The sequence below is a fragment of the Furipterus horrens genome, unplaced genomic scaffold (assembly GCF_987537825.1).
Source record: "Furipterus horrens unplaced genomic scaffold, mFurHor1.1.pri manual_scaffold_1, whole genome shotgun sequence".
NCBI lineage: Eukaryota > Metazoa > Chordata > Mammalia > Chiroptera > Furipteridae > Furipterus > Furipterus horrens.
Genome location: NW_028327171.1, coordinates 215,266,649 through 215,284,955, shown reverse-complemented (window position 1 = coordinate 215,284,955; position 18,307 = coordinate 215,266,649). Strand labels below are relative to the sequence as shown.

Genomic DNA, 18,307 nt, shown 5'->3' with positions numbered 1-18,307 from the left:
TGACTCAGCCAACGCATCAGACACCTTACATATTTGTTTTGTTTTCTGGGGGCCGGGGAGGGACCCATTGCCCCTTGAGGGTACAAGCCCCAACACACAGCAGGTGATCCATAAATAAATATTCACGGAATTGCTATCATCTTTTCCTGTCTGCTTACAGCAGAGGCCATATCTATGCTCCTGGGTCAAGGTCATGACCAAAGGCCAAGTGAGACTTCTCTGTGGCCCTCTACTGTACAATCACACGGAACTCTGAAGGGAGGAGAATGAATAAAAGCAGCCGCAGAAAAGGAAACGGCTTTGAAGGGGCGGCGGGGAGAAGGGGAACGGTCAGTCTGGAGCCAGAGACATAGAAGACCTTCTCTCCCACTTTGTTGTCTGGCCATGGGCTCCAGTAATATAAACCGTTTCGGTTTCCTTGGCACATCTAATGAAAATGTCACAGGAAAATTAAAGCCAAATGAAAATTAAAGAAAGCCCGCGAGCTATTACAATCTTGTGTGAATCCGTCAAAGGTTATGTAGCGCCATAATGTTCCCCCAGAATAATTCCCTTACAGTCATATTTTTAAAATTAAAAACCAAAGCTGTTAGGCTGACTCTGTACATGGCCTCAGAAAATATATCAATGCAAATCACCGCTTCAGTCTCAGCAGACTGAAGGATACAAATGGTTTTACTTAAAGTCCCAAGCAGTCTCCTCGGACGGTTATGGTCACAGGTTTCACCCAGGCATCAGGCTCCTTCCCGCCGGGCCCCTCATGGAAGTAAGCGGACAGTGGTGTGACCCCCTGCCCCTTTTGGAAAGGGGTTTCCATCCATCACCTGCCACAGAGTACCCTTGGACACCCGGTGGGGGCCTCTGTCCCAGGGAATGCAGGCAAGTCCCCGTCGGGTTCCAGCTTGATGAATTCTGGGGAGTGGCGCCCAGATTCACAGTCCCTTGACTTTAATGCAGAAAAGCTCCCTGGGCATCAGAAGTTCAGTGTACTGGATAATGCTTTTTCTCCCCTGCTGCCTCGGTTCTTCTGTAGGCAAGGCAGGAATGAGAAGCAGATTTCACAGCAGATATCTTGACTGGAATACATCCCCACCTTGTGGATGTGTGTGAAGCCGTTGGGCTGGAATGTAGTCTCAGCCATTTGCTGCCCCGGAGAGTCCAGAGGGTCCCTGCCCTCCCCCAGGCCCCAACACACACACACACACACACACACACACACACACACACACACACACACACACAGACAGCCTGGGCCACATGCTGCCCTGGAGAGTAGAGTCCAGAGGGTCTCTACCCCACCCCCCCACATACACTCACCGGCCCCTCCTCACACCCCGACTGCCTCCACCCCGCATCCCACAACTGGGCTATTCTTTTAGGAATAATAATTCCTCTCGGTCTCTCCTATCGGTAAGAAATCAGCCAGCTCCCTGCCCCTCCTTGAGACGCTGCCCCAAACCCCACAGTTCCGCTCACACTCCCCAGCTCTCCCGGAGGAGCGGGGCTGCAGTAAGGAGAGAATATCCACTCCCCGTCTGTGAAAACGGAATGGCTCCCCCCGTCCAAGCCCCACCCAATGACTACTGCTCCCATTAATGAGCCCTCACGAGCCCCCTGGCCAGTCTTCTTCCAGAGAACAAAGCCATGCCCAGGGCCGCCGGCACAGAGAGGAGGAAGAAGCAGAGAATAAAGTAGAAGAGAGGAGAGAGGAGGAAGAGAAACATGTCTGTATGGTCCTCAGTACATGGAGGCAGAGGAGCAGGATGTTGTCCGGGAGGTGGCCGCTTGGCTGCGGATTGTTTGCTCAGCTCTGACTGCCACAGGCTGCAGACACGGCTCCTGCATGAGGGGCGATTCCAGCAGAGGCAGCGAACGCTGTGGGCAAGTTAACTCACGGCGGGGTGATGGGGGTGCCGGGGGCGCACGGCGCCAGGTGGGCTCCCAGCAGACACTGGCCGTGGCCTAGGGAGGTCAGGGTGGGCTTCTAGGAAGAGGGCGACCCACCAGTGCAACCTCAGTGTCCCAGAGATGGGTGTTCCCATCAGCCCAGTTTTTCTGTGGGTATCAGAGAAACCCACAGTGGCAGGCGGCTGAGACCCGAGAGCCCCCTCTGAGCTAGGGTGCGGCAAACTGCGGCCCTTGGACCACGTCCGCCGGCTGCTTCTGTAAGGAAAGTGTTATTGAAACACAGCCATTTCCACTGGTTTGCTCTCTCCTAAGGCCGCTCTCAAGCTACAAGGGCAGACACCACAGGTCCTGCAAGGCCTGCACCGTTTCCCACGCGGCCCTGTGTGGGGACACTGCTGCCCCAGCTCTGCCCCCTGCTCCTTCTCTGGCATCTGTGACAGCTCATCCTGTCCCCTGGCTCCTGCGCCACCAAGCCGCCTGCCTCAGCATCACCAAACACACGGAAAGAGAGAACAACCACGTTCCGTACGAAGTTTCACGACGGAACGGAAAATTCAGAACAGCCTCCCCACACACCAGGGAAATGCCACAAGACAAGGGGTGCTGCTCCCGGGCCACCCGGGGAGCTCGGGGACGGTCAGAGAGCAGAGACCGACCGGAGTGTGACCTTGGCAGCCAGAGCCCCCCCCGCGGCCCGGGACTGGCCCCAGGAGCTCACCTTTGACATCGTTAAAGCTCGTTTCCGAAAACCCATCACTCAGGTCGATCAGCGTCCCCTCGGACCGGCACCGAGGGAGGCCGCTGGCGTTGGCGGCGCGGATCCGCTGAGCTGCCATCTTCAGACGCTGCCCCGGGCCGAGCGGCTACTGCGCCATCATTCCCCCGCCTGGGCCTCCCGCAGCGGCTGACGCTCGCGTCTCAGGCGACCATGCCACCCGCGTGTGGTGCCGACCATGCGACGCGCTTCTTCCTGGAAGAAGGGGAAGAAAAATCATAAAAGAGGTCCCTTGAGCCAGTGAAACGTGGGTTAAGTGGCAACTTTATGGGGGGGAGGTCCCTCTTCCTTCCAGAGGCCATTCCAATAAAGACGGCCTCACAGCCCCCGCGGCCAGAGCAGGCTCCTGCCCTGGTCCCGCGCACAAAGCCCAGCGGAAGGGCCTGGCCCGCTGCAGGTGCCCTCTCTCTCCTCCAGGGGCCCACACACGGGTTTGTGGGACCGGCCCCAGCCCCTGCTGGCCCACTCACAAGGGGGCCCGTGCAGCAGGAGGGGGAGCAGGCCTTGCCTGCTAGGGGCGCTCGGCACAGTGTCTCTGACGGACGCACGCCCTGCCTGCGCTCTCCTTAGACCCTCCCTGGGCCCCCGACAAGCAAACAACCGTAAGTAACCGTAAGTGGCCGTCTGCACGGACACGGTGTTTCCGGGTAACTTATGCAGGGGACGCCCTTCGCAGAGTGAGCCGTGGTGTCCTCGCTGGTGAGCAGGGGCCGGGTCTGGGGGAGAGAGCACAAGACTCACTCCCGAGGCCCCAGCCTGTTTTTGGGAAGGGACACCTGGGCATCTTGGAGACGAAGGCCATGCGCAGCCGTGAGCCGGGGGTCCCTGGGGCGCGGGACAGGCAGCAGCTAAGAGCCCGCCTCAGGGCAGGGAACGCCACCTGCTCTCCGACAGAGATAGGCAGATGCAGCACCGCTGGCCTGTGACACTCAGAGCCGAGGGCCGCCAAGCGCAGGCGGGCTTCATCCCGGTGTAACGGGGCTCACGTAACCCCGTCGGAGGGCCCTTGTTTCTCCATCAAAGACACCTTGAAATGAGTGCAGCGCCTGCCCCCTGAGTCACCTCTACTCATCGGAGGGCCCGGAGACCTGTCCACGGCCCCTGCCCCGGCCGTGTGCGGCGCTGTGGCGGAGGGTCTGGTGCCGTGGGCAGCCGCAGGCTTGCGTCCACACCGAGGACGGCCTTGTGGGAGCGTTTAGCTCCTCTAGCCTCCGCGTTCCCATCTGTAACATGGGCGATCAGAGCACTGTCCCACGTTGATTGGTGTGACAAATCCGTGACCCACACAGCACGCCTGGAACAAGGAGCAGGGCTCCGTGGCTGCTGTCCTGGAAGCGGGGGCACCCGCAGCCCCGGTCCCAGCGTAGGGTTTAGTCTTTGCGCAGAGGGCGCGATACTGGACATCTTCAGTTCACATCCTCTGTTGTGAAGAGATTTGCGTCCCATGTGCTGGAAAGCACATCTCTGGCCCCGTTTCCATGCCTGCCCCGCGAAGGGCATCATGGTCACCCCGGAGGCTGCCAGGGACGCGCCCGTCTGGTGGGCAGACCCCTACACACCTCACAGTGGGGCCGACGTGTGCCCTTTGCAGGAAACACACCTGGTGCTGAGCTGTTCCACGAGGAGGCTGCGGGTGCCGGGGAAGGGCGAGGGCGAGCCCTGAGCTGCATCGTGGGACTGGGATTCTAGGCGGCCATGTCTGCCGAGGCCCCCAGGCAGTTCCTGGGGAGGCACCCAAGTAGGAGGGGCTGCCCCCTCCAAGCCCTGGGCTCACGCTGCACCTGCAGAAGCCGAGGGCGCCAGGCACTGCCCTGGCTGCGCGACATCCCCGCATTCACTGTCTGGCTCCAAAGAGCCCGGCTGGCCGCTGAGGAAATTAGATTTGGGCTTTTGTAAGATGCTGGGCAATCTTACTATAGAGAAAATCTGTTTTGTCGAAATATTTAGGATCAGGTAAGATCTTTTCAAACCTCACAGTTATTTTTCACCTTTACCCAAGAAAAGGTCAAACCAGACAGAAGGGAAAAGTTGACACATTCCAGATGCTTCGGGGAGCCTGTGTCTTCTGCTCAGGAGAGGGCCATACCACCCCCTCCCCAAGGCCACGCACACCGCCAAGCTCTTAGATGTCTACACGAGTTTCCAGAATGTTCCCGCTGGGACTAACTTCCAAAAAGCAAGTGGATCTGGAGATCCAGCGACGGAGACACACAGTTCAGCCTTCCGGCGACGCCCCGACAGCTCCGGCCCAGGGTGGCAACGTGACGGGGAGCTTCCGCCGTTGGTGAACGAGCCGTATGCACGATTCTAGGGAAAGCAACTTCGTGGGGAAGAGGACTCAGACCGGCAGATGGACTCTGGGATCAAGGGACCCAATGGAATTTAGATTCCACAACTAAGATGACAGTAATCACGACGCAATCATCACCATCCAGCTAATCGGGTCCAAACGTCCAGATGTTTCTGGGAGTCCAAACATTTGCCGGGTTGACCTGAATCCTGCCAACACCTTTCCATTTTTGTGGCAGTGTTTCCACAGTGCGGATTTGGGCTCATGGCAGGCAGCACACAGTGGGCAAATACTGGCCGTCTGTGTGCCTTGGACAGCGTCCCAGCGTGCTTTCCACAGGCTCTGGGTCCCCAGGACGGCCACATCAGGAGCAAGTTCCTCCTCCTGCCAGGAGAAGGCTGTGCGCCAGGCAGACGGCAGGTGGGCTGTGTATTTAAGGGAAAACGAAGGTTTCAGAGACATTTTGGTAGCTGTCCCTGGCAAAATCTCTTCCGAGGAGCCAAGTGTCAAGTGCCCCCTGCCCAGATGGCTGATGTGACTTGCTTACACACAGCAGGCTGAATTCAGGGATCCCACACTATTCTGGAAACCTAAGTTACATACACGCTAAAGCCCTTGGTGGTCTGGCCTCCGCATTTGGGCACCCTCCCTGAGAAACCAGACTGCCTTGTGGGCCCCAGGGGTCAGCCACCTGTCCGGGACAGCCTGCGGTGGCCAGCCCTGGCCCTCAGGACAGGCCAGAGGGCAGGCTATAGCACCACTCCATCGCTTGTCCCCATTCCGCAGCCCTGGACTTGCAGAAGCCGCCTTCTGCTCCCAGGGTGAGAGTCAGGTCTAGAAGACCAGAAGGCACAGTAAAGCTAACCTGCACCTGACTCAGTACCGGTGAGTTTTCCTTTTTTTGTAGAAAGGCTGATTCACTGAGAGAGAAAAGAGGCTGCTTCCAGCTCCGCCCAGAAACCAGGAGGCTGGCCTCTGAGCAGATGACATCGTAGTGCACAGAGAATTACTTCCAGGTCCCGGTGGCCAGCGGGGAACCACGCACAGACCCTCAGCTCCACCTGCCCCCACCCCCCCAGATCTCCGAAGCACAGAAATAATATTCTTGTGGGGCCTGTCTGCCAGCGTTCAGTCCCAGGGACAAAAAGAAACAAAACCAAATAGATCACAGGCACCTTTGCAGGGGATGGGGGCGGAGAAGGCTCACCCAGGGACGCCAGGTGTGCAGAACGATGGGCCAGCTCCTCCAGGACAGAAGGAGGCTGCCGGTGCCGGGCGTTGGGACGGCTCTGCCCGGCAAACGCTGTCCCTGCCTCGTTACGGTGACTCACTCTCCACGTTTGACTTTAATTTCTGGAGTAGGAGCGTCATGGTGATTAATCACATTTCCCCCGGGGTTACAAAAGAGTCTGAGTTTCGGCCCATTCTCGGCGGTTTAAGGCACCAGGCCCCGTAACAGAAGCTCCATCTTAGAGGATGGAAATCACCCCGAGACCCCTCTCCCCGCTGACCTGGCCTCCAGCGAGCGACCGCCTGGCACCCCACGTCCCGGGCTCCTGCCCGGCCCCGTGGCGGCTGGGGCTCGCCTGGCCTTCCCAGAGTCGCACTGAGGCCGAAGGGAGGAGGGCTGGTGGTCTCCACACGCCATACCTCTTCCTCCTGCCCCATGCAGGTGCCCCCGGCGGGGTACGGATCCCGCAGCCTCCGCAGCACCCCAGCTCCCTCCGCCTCTTGACCCTTGACCTGAATGGCCCGGGCAATAACCCAAGTGGAAAAGCCAACACGTGACCGGTGTCCCCTTTCCAGGCTGTCCCTCACTTGGCAGGGAAGGCACAGGCTCCAGTTACGAGAGAGGACGAGCCACGCACAGAGGAACTCAGGCCTTCCCCGCCCCCTGGGGGGGCTTTTCCTCCCAGTCACAGAAGCCCCTCCTCTAGAACCGCCCCTGGGCCCACCTGGAGCACGAGACCAACGTGCCACTGGAGGCTACCGGGGAGCACTGGCCTCGGTGACCAGTGCTCCTGGAGTGTACCTCACTTCAGTGCAACAGCTGAGTTCAGTTTGGGGGTGGCAGCAGCATCTGTGCGGGGCCCCCCAGCAGGCCGTCTGGGTACAGCCCTGAGGTCCGTGTGCAGAACCCATGTGCCCGGGTCCCCAAGTCTGAGAAAGGTGGCCGTCTCCCAGGCAGGCACCACATCCGCTCAGCCACTGAATGTCAATTTCTAGGAACAAGGCTCTGTCCACACGGGGGTCTGTTCAAAGGCCCCCATCTGAGACAGAGACCCCAAAACTCAAAGTGTGAAGGTCCTGTGCGCCACATACACACCGCCAAGCCCGTATCTGTTCTCCCAAAGCTGGACACTCAAAACCACCCGCAGGCTCTACGGGGTCAGCGGGAGGGACCTGAGCTGGGGTGGCCCACGCGTGTGGCTCTTCCCACTCGCTGGCCTGACTGCGGGGAGTGTGACGGCTGGGAGCTGGCACGGTGACGTGGGATGTTTTCACTGGCTGGAGCCGAAGTCAGACACTCTGGGTCTGGAGACTCAGAGGGTTGGGGTGCAAGGCAGGGAGTGCGGGGAGAGTCTCTGGGGCCCCAGCCGCCTACTCCTCGGCCTCCTCCCTGCAGGCGAGCAGCTGTGGGATGGGTCCTCCCAGCCTGCCAGGCGCATGCCACCATAGGCTTGGTGAAGTCAATAACCTCAGGAGGCCCCCTGCAGGGGTAGGAGCCCCTCACGCGGGAGGGACCCCTCTCCAGGTCAGCGTCACGCTTTCTTCTGTGCGCCGCACTCTTGCCAAACACAGCTCCCGCGGCCTGGACTGGGCTCCGAACGCCACCTCCCGAACTTCCGCTGTTTCCCTCCCCACCCCGCCTTCTTGGAAACGCAGCAGGCCTGCCGACTTCTGCTCCATCAGAACCGACCCATTTGAGAGGGACCCCGCCAAGCCGCGCCGTTGCCCTGGGGACCCCGTCACCTGTCCGAGCTCTCCGGGAGGCGCCGGTCAGCCTCGCTGGCTGTCACTGCTTTGATCGGAGCAGCACAGCTGGGGCTCCGCACACGCCGCCCACTCCCCTCACTGCACCTGTTTCCTTGAAAGCTGGACACGGGTCTCCTCGTCCTGACCGTTCCCCGGCAGCAAACAGTGCCTGGCCCAAGCTGGCGCTCGGTGTCACCTGGTGAAGGGACTCTTTGGTTCAAACAGCGTACCCAGAACCTGTGCACTGGGGGCCACCAAAGACACAAGGGGATGCAGGGCCTGGTCACTCCCCTCTCCTGCTCAGCACTTGACCGGGACAACATCATCCATAACACTGGCCCCAAGAAGAGAGCAAGGGGCACGGTTTCCCCATGTCTTCTGGGCTCTCAGGGGACTGGACGCCCAAACACCGCGGCTGACCTGTCACACCACGTGGGCCGCGGCGGGCGCTCTCCTCCGCCCATGGCTCTGCTGCGGAAAACGGCAAGGCCCTCAAAGGCTGACCTACCCAATGGTCTGCGTTAAGATGAAGAAACAGAGAGAGACGGAGAGGAACACAGGTACAAAGGGGGAAAATGACAGTGACTAAGAACCTATCAATAATCACTTTAAATATAAATGGATTAAATGCACCAATCAGAAGACACAGGGCAGCTGAGTGGATAAGAAAGCATGACCCACGTATGTGTTGTCTACAAGGGGCCCGTCTCAGAGCAGAAGACCCGCACAGACTGAGAGAGAAGGGACGGAAAAAAACATTCCAAGTGAAGGCTAATCTGACCCGTGGCAGGCACGTCACCTGCTCAGCAGCCATGGGTTTGGTGGGGCTTGTGGTCTGTCTCCCGGAGTCACAAGGGAAGGCCCGTGTGGCAGACCCATGTGACAGAGCCTGCAGCAGACAGGCTGTGAAGTGGGGCCTCGTGACCAGCTCAGACCACAGCTCCTTCTGGGCCCCGGCCAGGGACGAGAAGGAAAAGGCGTGATTGTGTCTGAAGAAGGCCTGACAGCAACAAGAAGGGAAGGCCATTCAGTCACTTAACGGGGGCCGGGCCGGGGGAGCCCCCGAGGGCTGACCAGCCTGACACTGTCACCAAGACTGCAAAACACCGAAGGACCTGTGACTTCCAAACATCAGTCACTGATTTCCTGTGGTCCTTAGGGAAAAACAAATCAAATACGACATAGTCTTTCCCTTTGGGCCCAGTTCCGTGTCTTCCAGGCCGTTAGTTGTTTGGAAGGCAGCTTTCCACCACTTTAAAGAGCAAGCTGATCTCCCAGAGAGACAGACCGACACATTTTTTCCGGCACACACACTTCGCTTGACACTTTTTTCAGTGTTCGGCTTTGATGCCACTCTGAGATACACAGATCTGGCCGGTGCCACCCATTGTGCAGATGAAGGAACGGAGGCTTGTCTGGTTTTTACTGAAAGGGGTTTTCCCTGAGGTTCGCGCGTGAGGCTCAGGTTAAAACACCACCCTAGGGCCAGCGCCGCCCGATCCAACCGATGGTCCTTGGTAACGACACACACGGGCTGTGTCTCAGGTTCACGTTCGAGACAGGAGCTGAATACCGTGAAGACAGGGCAGGAGCCGCTGAAACCAGAACGGACGGAGGGACAAAGCCTGTGGCTAAACCACGCGAACGGTGCAGCTGAACGCAGCTGACCAGGGCAAGCGGACTCCGGACATGCTGGCGCACACTGTAGACGGGCCTCAAGCACCGCTCAGCAGAGGAGACTGGGCGCGGGTGCAGTGCCAGAGGCATCTTTCCTGACTTTACTTTACTGGCTGGCTTGTGCCTCTCAACTGGGCCGCGTTCACCCACCAGCGTTCCGAGGACCTGGCAGGCAGCATTGAGCAGAGTAAGCGACCCACGAATGCACAGAGGGAAGGAGGAAACTTCTTTATGGACCATCCACCATGTCCATGAATCGCTAACCAAGATCTCTAGACCAATAAACCGGCTGCAAATCAATATATGTCAGCCACATCAATTAAGGGGATGAGCAAGAACCCGCCCCCTTTCTCCTTCTCCCACACCTCTGCCCCTCAAATACACGTGTCCTTAGGAAATCCAAGTCCCAGAGGAAGTGACCCAGTCACAGCACTGCTCGTAGCTGCGCAGGAAAGGAGACGAGCTAATCTTCCAACGCTCGGGCTGGGAGTGCCACAGGTGTTCAGCTCATTTCCTGATAGCTAATAGGATGGAAAACCCACACCTCATAATACTGGGAAAAATCAGACGCACCAATGTTACAATCAAATCTCGTTCTACTTTGCTTTAAAAGGTGTATATTCGCTAGGAAAAAAAAGAGCAAATTTCACATTAACTGTGGACATTAATTCTGTCTAGGTGGCAAGCAAATAGTTTTACTCTTTATCTAAATTGTTTTGTGTTCTATTGGGTTGGCCAAAAAGTTGTTTAGATTTTTCCGTACGATGGCTCTAGTAGCACTTAGTTGTCTTTAACTTCATTTGAAACAGTTTTATTAGATGGTATTGTGACAGCCGGCATATCACGTGCGTTAAAAAAAATAAAATCAAAATCGGTGGGTTTTTGTGCAGCCGTTTTACTATTTAAGACAGAAGAAAGTAGGCAACATTTTTGGCTTATTATGCTTTAATATTTCAAGAAAGGTAAAAATGCAACCGAAACACAAGAAAAGATCTGTGCCGTGTGTGGAGAAGGTGCTGTGACTGATCAAATGTGTCAAAAGGGGTTTGTGAAGTTTCTTGGTACTATAGACATTTTGGACAAATAATTCTTTGCTGTGGGGCTGTCTTATGCATTGAAAGATGTTTAGCAGCCCCCCGGGCCTCTCCCCACCAGAAGCCAATAGCAGGAGAGAATCAACACACTAAAAATATCCAAATCAATAACATTATTGGTGATATGAAAACCATGCCTTTTATTTTACAGGAAAAGCTAAATGGACTCTCTGGCCAACCCGATACTTTCTGTGTTTTGAAACTGCATTTTAGAAAATAAACTTCCATTCTGATTCTGCAACAGCCGCATGATCCCTGCAGGTATAAAAGCATGGTGTGTGAGGGCGGATGGCGACCTCTTCCCAATGCTGGACGGAGCACCAGAGCCAAGCGCTGACTACAGTCAATCCCGGCGCATCTGAAGCCTCGCTCTGCTCTGGCTCTGTGGTTTGGGGAGTCGCTTGCCATGGAATGAAAATAAAAGGTGCTCCCCTGTCTCTGGGGCTTATGACACCATCATCTAGGGGCCATGGGCTACCCGACCGGGATGCTTCGATTTGTAATGAGAAATCCACATTCGGTGCAAGTCCCAGTTCTGGCCCGGACCTCCTAAAACCCGTGGGGTTTCCTAAGCCAGGACAGCCACAGAGTTGTCTTTTGTTATGTTAATGGGGTGACTTCTGGATTGTTCCTAGGTCCCCTAAGGATGGGGCTGGCTGTCCAGAGAGCCAACCAAGTGATCAGAGCAGCGATTTTCTACTGGTGCGCCATGGGAATCTCTACGACACGCAACACCTGACTAGTCAGGGCACCGACCTCTTTTCCCTGAGATGGTCAAATTAAAAATGATAGCAGCCAACGCAACGATCGCTGTCTGGTGAGAAACTATCAAAATTACACCTCTTTTTATTTTTATTTTTTGTCAGAGCGGTAAAAAAGAAACCATTTTTAGGTGTGCTGCAGAATTTTAGTAATTAGATGATAAAAGTTGAAAATCGCCGGATTAGAGTTGGAACTTTCTGTCCCACCCTGGCCTCTGGGGTAGGGAGAGCCGGAGGATGGATTGATCACCAGTGGCCAATAACCTACCTAATCAATCCAGGCTACATCATAAAGCTGCCATAAAAATCCCCAAAAGGACGGGGTCAGAGAGCTTCTGGCTGGTGAACATGGGAAGTTCAGGGAGCGCAGTGCCCAGGAAGGGCACGGAGGCCCCCCGAGTCTTCCCCAGGCCTTGCCCTGTGCCCCCCTTCCCTCTGCCCGCTCCTGGGTGTGTCCTTTTATAATGAACCAGTGGTCTCCTGGGTCAATGTTCGAGGTCTGTGAGTCATTCTAGCAAACGAACCAAACCCGAGGAGTGGGTCATTGGAACCTGCCAGTCCGCCAGAGGCACAGGGGATGATGACCTGAATTTGCGATGGGTGTCTGAGGGTGGGGGAGGGGAGGGAGCAGTCTGTGGGGTCTGACATCACCTCCAGGCGGGTGGGGCCGGAACTGCGTTGAACTGTAGGACACCCAGCTGGTATCTGAGAACCGGCAGTGTGGCCAAAAACACCCACATGGCTTAGATTTGGGTGCAGAATTGTTATGGGTAGAAAGGAGATTCGAGAAAGGATAAAAACCAGCACCAAAGTTTCAGAAATGCGCTCGGCCCGACCAGACCACCTGGGACCCATGTTCAGTGCTGCAGGTGGGGCACCCCAATCCCGCTCCTCCCGGCAGCTTCCAGATGTGGGCCGCTGGGCACGGCAGGGTAGCGAGCATCCTGACACTGATCTCCCTCAGCAATCGGGCTAGTTTCTCAGGAGGGCCCCCTGGTAGTGCAGGAAGCCCTCGGCGCAAGTGGCAGCAACTCTACCCTCAGCAGCAGCGAGCATCTGCTCCCCGCCTTTCCTCAGCAGCACAGTGCACGCCAGGCATGGCTAATGTCGCATGGAAAATGCACCATCGGAGTCTAAATTCCCGTTCCTTTGACCTTGAGGCGGCAGCTGTTTCAAACATCTACCGCTGCTCAGTCTGCGTCGTGACTACCACTTAGGACCCTTTGCTCGACGACAGCCTTAAACTCAGTCTTACGGCCGCCAGTATCTCCCTGGCGCCACGCTCCTAAAGGCGGGAATCCGTTCGCCAACCTGATACGGTCTCAGTTACGCAACCACATCCATCTTTCCTTTGTGATGTCTCCGTGAAGCACAGAAGGGCCGCTCCTACAGGAAAATGTGATGAACCGTCACATCGACGTCCCTTTATCTAAAACTGTGGTTTGAGGACTGACATCCTCGCACAGAGGACGTGCGCGGCTGCTTGGGGAGAAGCTCCGCAGACTTCACCAGCGAGGAGCAGAGCCGTCACTCCTGCGTCATTACGCACGATCTGCCCCCTCCCGCCGGATCGGATGCCGCCGAAACGCACCTGCATGGCCACCAGGTGTGACTCCAGCCTCGTCTGGGCCATTTGTTGACTATTTTTAGAACGACAACAGCCCTGATTTAACTACGGTAGTCTTTCATGTCCGGCTACGTGGAAGGGCCAGTGTCCATGACCCGTCCTCTTCCTAAGTCTCCTATTTTTTTCTTCCAGGTGAACTTCAGAATAACTTAATGAAATGCCTTTCCACCTGCACCTTCCTTTAAAAAATGACCCCACTAGAACTTGGGTGACATGGCACGGGTAGAACTGACTTCTTTACACGATTCTCTTTTCTTCTGGAAAAACAGTGGGTCTCTGTCTATTTCAGAGCGAGTCCCAGGGCAGGGCAGAGCAGGGTCTGGCAAACGCTTTCTGTAAAGGGACAGAGAGGAAATGGGGCTTCGGGAGCCTCACGTTCTCCGTCCAAAGGCCTCACCTCTGCCCTCCTGTCAGGCGGTTCTGGAAGGCGTGTCAATTCCACCTCGGTGGGGCATCCACACCTTGACCTTGGATTTCTGGCCCCTAGAAACGTGAGAATGAAAGCCTGTCGTTTCAAGCCACCCAGTGTGTGGGACTCGGTGATGGCAGCCCCAGGAAACAAAGATACCGCCCCAGAGATCAGAACGGAAAGCTCTGGACACAGATTGGTCTTCTCAGAACCTCACCCCTCCTCTCTGCTTCCTAACACAGCGGCCCCAGCTCTCTCTTCTGTCACATCTAATACAAGCAGGACTCCGAGAGGCCAATGAAGGGGAGGCTCCCAAAACAGAGGAGCACAGCCTCTCATGTAAAATGTGGTCTTGCCCCCACGCTTCCGGAACGTTCCTTCCTAAGATCCCCAACAAGCCGGCCAGCCAATGGCCGCGCGCCGCATTTCCGACGGATGCGTTGGGTGTCAGCGGGCTGTAACGGGTGACCCCACTTCCACGCCCAGAGCGTTATTGTGAGAGACGGGCCACGTCACCCCGTGAGTCTCGCAAAGGCATTCTCAGTGGTACCCACGCACGTGGGGCTTTGAAGCAGCGCCTTTCGCTACGGTGCTGGTGCTGCCCGAACCCCGCGGCAAACTGAGAACGTGCTGGAACTGTCGGGAAGTTGGAGGCAGGGGCAGGGTGGACGGAGCAGACCGGGCCCCCCGGGCTCAGGCAGGGGGCAATCATGTCAAGTTCCTTCTGGGGGGCTGCCCCGCCAGCCAGCAGCAGCATCTGCACCAACTAAGGAAACATCTGGTAACTCAAACACAAAAAGGCAGGGTAAAGGGCAGAAACCCCCAGCCGCCGAGGAAGCTGAGGGCGGGAGCCGCGGCTGTTGCAGGAGGCACTCCGGCTCCGCACGGACTTCAAGCTCCGGGCTCAAGGCTCCCGCTGGACGGCAGCGAGGATGCGACTGGACCTCTGTGGGGCAGGGGAGAGGGCTGCCCCCAGGGTGGGCGGGAGGGACCGCCAGGCAGCCTGTTGCTGGGCACTGAGCACCCTGAGGTGTGTCTCCTCACGCAAACTGAATCTCGCCTCTACGGATTCATCAAGAGCCGACAGTTCAGGAAACTGACCAGGAGAGAAAAGGCTGCTTCTCCCCAGTGGGCCGAGCGTCCCGGCAGCTGGGAGAGTAGTGGGGCGCTCCAGGCCGCGCCCACAAAGACGAAGACCCCGCGGCTCTGCTCTGAGGCCCTGCTCTGTCTTCTGGCACGGGCCTCGGCTCCTGCTCCCGATCCTAAATACGTTAGTATTAAAGCATCACCAGCGCTGACCTTCCCCTGCTCAGACTGCACGGGGCACTACACCGGGGAGATGGCAGGGCACGAAGAGGGAGGCAGATCTGGGTGCAGAGGCCAGCTGGGCGCTCTTGGGCAGGTTCCTTCGCCTCTCTGGGCCTCTGCTCGCCGCGCCTGAGCCAGGAGGACGTGTGACCTGCCAGACCAGGCGAGCACACAGCGGGCACTGAACAGCCGGTTGCTCCTTTCCGCTGTCTCACGTGCATGACGAGGACATGTGGGCACAGCACCGGTGCCCCCAGGCAGCCGCGGGCCGGTGATGCAAACCACAAATTCTCCAAGCTTCTCCTCGGAGGAGCCCACGTCTACTCGGAACCAAAGACCCCCACCCCTGCCTTTACTCCCCGGCGTCCCTTTGTCCCACATTCGAAACGCCTCAGACAGGCAAGGCACTCAACTTCTCGGTGCCTCCATGGCCTCATCTGTAACATGGGGACAATACCACTAGTCACCTCTTCAAAGTGTGGATAGAACTGGCTCCCATGTGCCCAGTAAGGTGCCAGCATCCACCCCCAGCAGGGCCCCCTGTTTGTGGGTGCGGGCTGCCCCGTGCACCGTACTGTAGGGCACTCGGCAGCCTCCCTGGCCTCTGCCCACTAGAAGCCAGGGGCACCCCTGTTCCCAGACAACCCAAAAGGCCTCCCGTCACTGCCGAGCGTCCCCTGAGGGGCAGAATTGCCCCGACCGAGGACCACTGCCCTGGGAGAGGGCTAGTACCCGTATTGCTGTCACTGACCCTGGTGGCACACTGCACACCTCCCTGGTTCCTTCCCCTCCCATGTCCAGGTCAAGGTCAGGTCTGTCTCCATCTCCCAGGCACGCCTGTGCCCCAAGGGCTTCCAACGAACAGCTTTCCAACGCTGGTTCTGATGACAACCACCTGGGAAGCTTCTAAGTAACACCTTTACCTCCCAAACCCTCTCAGGACATTCTCCTTCGCAGACAGGACAGAGAATCCCCACGCAGGCTGGACCCACTCACCCCCAGCCCCCAAGAATCTACAGCGGTCCCTCCATTTTAGAACCCAGGTCCCATTCTCTTAGCCTCAGCGCAGACGGTGGTCTGAGACATACCCCGCCTGGCCTCCGCTAGGTGCAACCACACTCTACCCGTGAGGACTCAGCCCTCCTCCGAGGCCCTCTACATCCCCGCTATCTGCATGTCCTCATTCTTGGCAAAAAAAAAAAAGAGAGAGAGAGAAAGCAACGCCCTCACTCAGCAGCCCATGTACCATCTGCTCCACCGTCCGCTGTCTCCCACCCAACCCCCCGTCCTTATGTTTGCCACTGCTGACATCAGCCTGACCCCGCCCCGGGAACCCAGCCTCCGCACGCTCAGCCAGGCGTGCCGCTCCCCTGGCCTGGAAGGTCCTGGCGGCCTCTGCCACCCACCCTCCGCGGGTCCCCCGACCCGCTCTCCGGTCACTGACCCCCGGCCCCCATCGCAAAACCGTGAAAAGGCAGCGGCGCTTTCTGGAGGTTGCACACAAGCTCCCGAGTCCACACGCCCGTGGCACTAAGCCCCAGAGGCCGGGTCCCTTTGTAGCCGTCACCAAGCACCCACGGGACCCTTGAGATGATGAGTCTGCATTGGCCGTACCTGGGGCGCCCAGGGGATGGGAGTCTGCTCACCAGCGGGCAACTTATTCCTGAGAGACCCCTGGAACCCACACCGTGGGCCTGGTAGCAGGCAGCCCGATGTGGCCTCCGGAATGCTGGGACCCTCGTACGCCCGAAGGCCTGCAGCCCAGGTCCGGGTGTGGTCGCTGCCGCAGGCAGCACACCTTGGGGCTGGCCCAGCTGCACTTTGCTGGGCGTGAGGCAAACTGAGGTTTCGCCTGTGCTCACTGGTCAGCGAGGCCACGGGACAGAGCCTGGCACCTGCGAGACCACACCCACTCATGAGGGGCCCGGGATCCCAGTGCGGAGCATCCTGTGGGCACCTCGGCCCGGCCAGCCAGGCAGGGGACGAAAACCCTCCGTGTGGCTTGGGAGGCAGCCAGGCCTGTGGGCACGGGGATCACTGGTCGTAAAAGGAAGAACTCTTTTCCAGTGGAGTCAGATCTGTGCCCGCGTAGGCACGAGAGGTATGAGCACATTCTGGAGCCTTCTTTGTGTAAGACACACACACACACACACACACACCCAGAGACAATGACAAGGAGGGAATCTCGCAGGTGACTCCGGCTGCTCCCTCAGCTCCCATTACAAGAACACCAGGGACCACATCCTTAGACATCACCCTGCTCACTGGTGAGGACCCTGAGCCACTCCCCGAGGCATCACTCACTGAGCTGCACTGTGACGCGGTGGGACCAGGGACCCATCCCCCCCAGAGGTCCCGGAGCCTCTGCACGGTCGCAGCTCTGGCTGTCTCCCCGGGGCCAGCGCCCTCCGGGGACACTCAGCAGCTGCCAGTGCCCTGTGACCCTGCGCCCGTGCGGAAGGGAAGCCGCGGGAGTCCACGGGTGTCACGCCCTGACCCCAATAAATTCCCTCTGAGTCAACGCCACGTCTGTGGTCAGCAGCCCGGGCGCGCCAGGCTCCCTGACAACGGGATCTAATGAACTGACCGCAACGCATCTCACTGTGTCCCGCCGGGCCACCCGCTCCCGGTGTCTTTCAGAATCCCCGGCACCCCCAGTGCCCGGTGCACAGTGACAGTCCCTCAGTGAGAGGTATGTAAACCAGGAGGGCTCGGGGTGGCACCACGGTCAGTGTACATGGATGTAGCTGCCTTGTCCGCCTCAGGCAGGTTTCTGTTTGAAAACCTCAAGGTTATCAGAAGCGGCGTCTTCCCGAACCGGCGTCGTGAACTACACAGGTGCCGGGTGCTTGTCCAGCACTGTTAGCACCAAAGCACCCGAGAAGAACAAGCCCGTTCCTGCTCCCAGCAGACCAGAGCGCAGGCAGGAGCAACAGCAGAACCCGCAACAGCTCACGCAGCAAGCGCGCCCGCCGCGGCAGCTCACGGGGGCCCCCGAAGGGCGCGGCGAACTTGACCTCGTTTGGAAGCAGGACCTTTGCTGGTGTGATCACGTTGAGATGGGGTCACACTGGATGCAGGTGGGCCCCCAGCCCATCACTGTGTCCCTAGGAAAGGGAACCCCCACTGAGGCGCAGCCGTGCAGGCGGAGGGTGGCCACGGGAAGACGGAAACGGAGGCTGGAGTGATGAGGCCGCAAGGCAATGACTCCCAGGATTTCGGGAGGGGCTGGAAGTTGGGAAAGGCAGGGATGGTTTCTTCCTGGAGCCTTCAGAGGGAACCGGGCCCTGCAGACACCTTGGTAGCCTCAAGGCAGTGAGGGAATACATTTTTTTTTACATCTCACCCGAGAACATTCTTTTTTGCCATTTAGAGTGTGGGGAAGGGAGAGAGGAAGGGAGAGAGAAACATGGATGCGCAGAGAAGCATAGATTGGTGGTCTCTCGTATGCCCTTGGACCAGGGATCCCATGCACCCAGAGC

At 58.0% G+C, this 18,307-nt stretch overlaps 1 protein-coding gene across 1 annotated transcript in view; it reads right to left on the bottom strand.

Annotated features, from left to right (window-relative positions):
• Nucleotides 1-18,307, bottom strand: part of SH3BP4 (SH3 domain binding protein 4) — a 38,566-nt gene that overhangs the window by 8,078 nt on the left and 12,181 nt on the right. Inside the window, exon 2 of the mRNA XM_090285093.1 lies at nucleotides 2,627-2,878. Coding sequence (XP_090141219.1) covers nucleotides 2,627-2,744 — 118 coding nt within the window. The 5' untranslated portion in view covers nucleotides 2,745-2,878. The remainder of the gene's footprint in view (nucleotides 1-2,626; nucleotides 2,879-18,307) is intronic.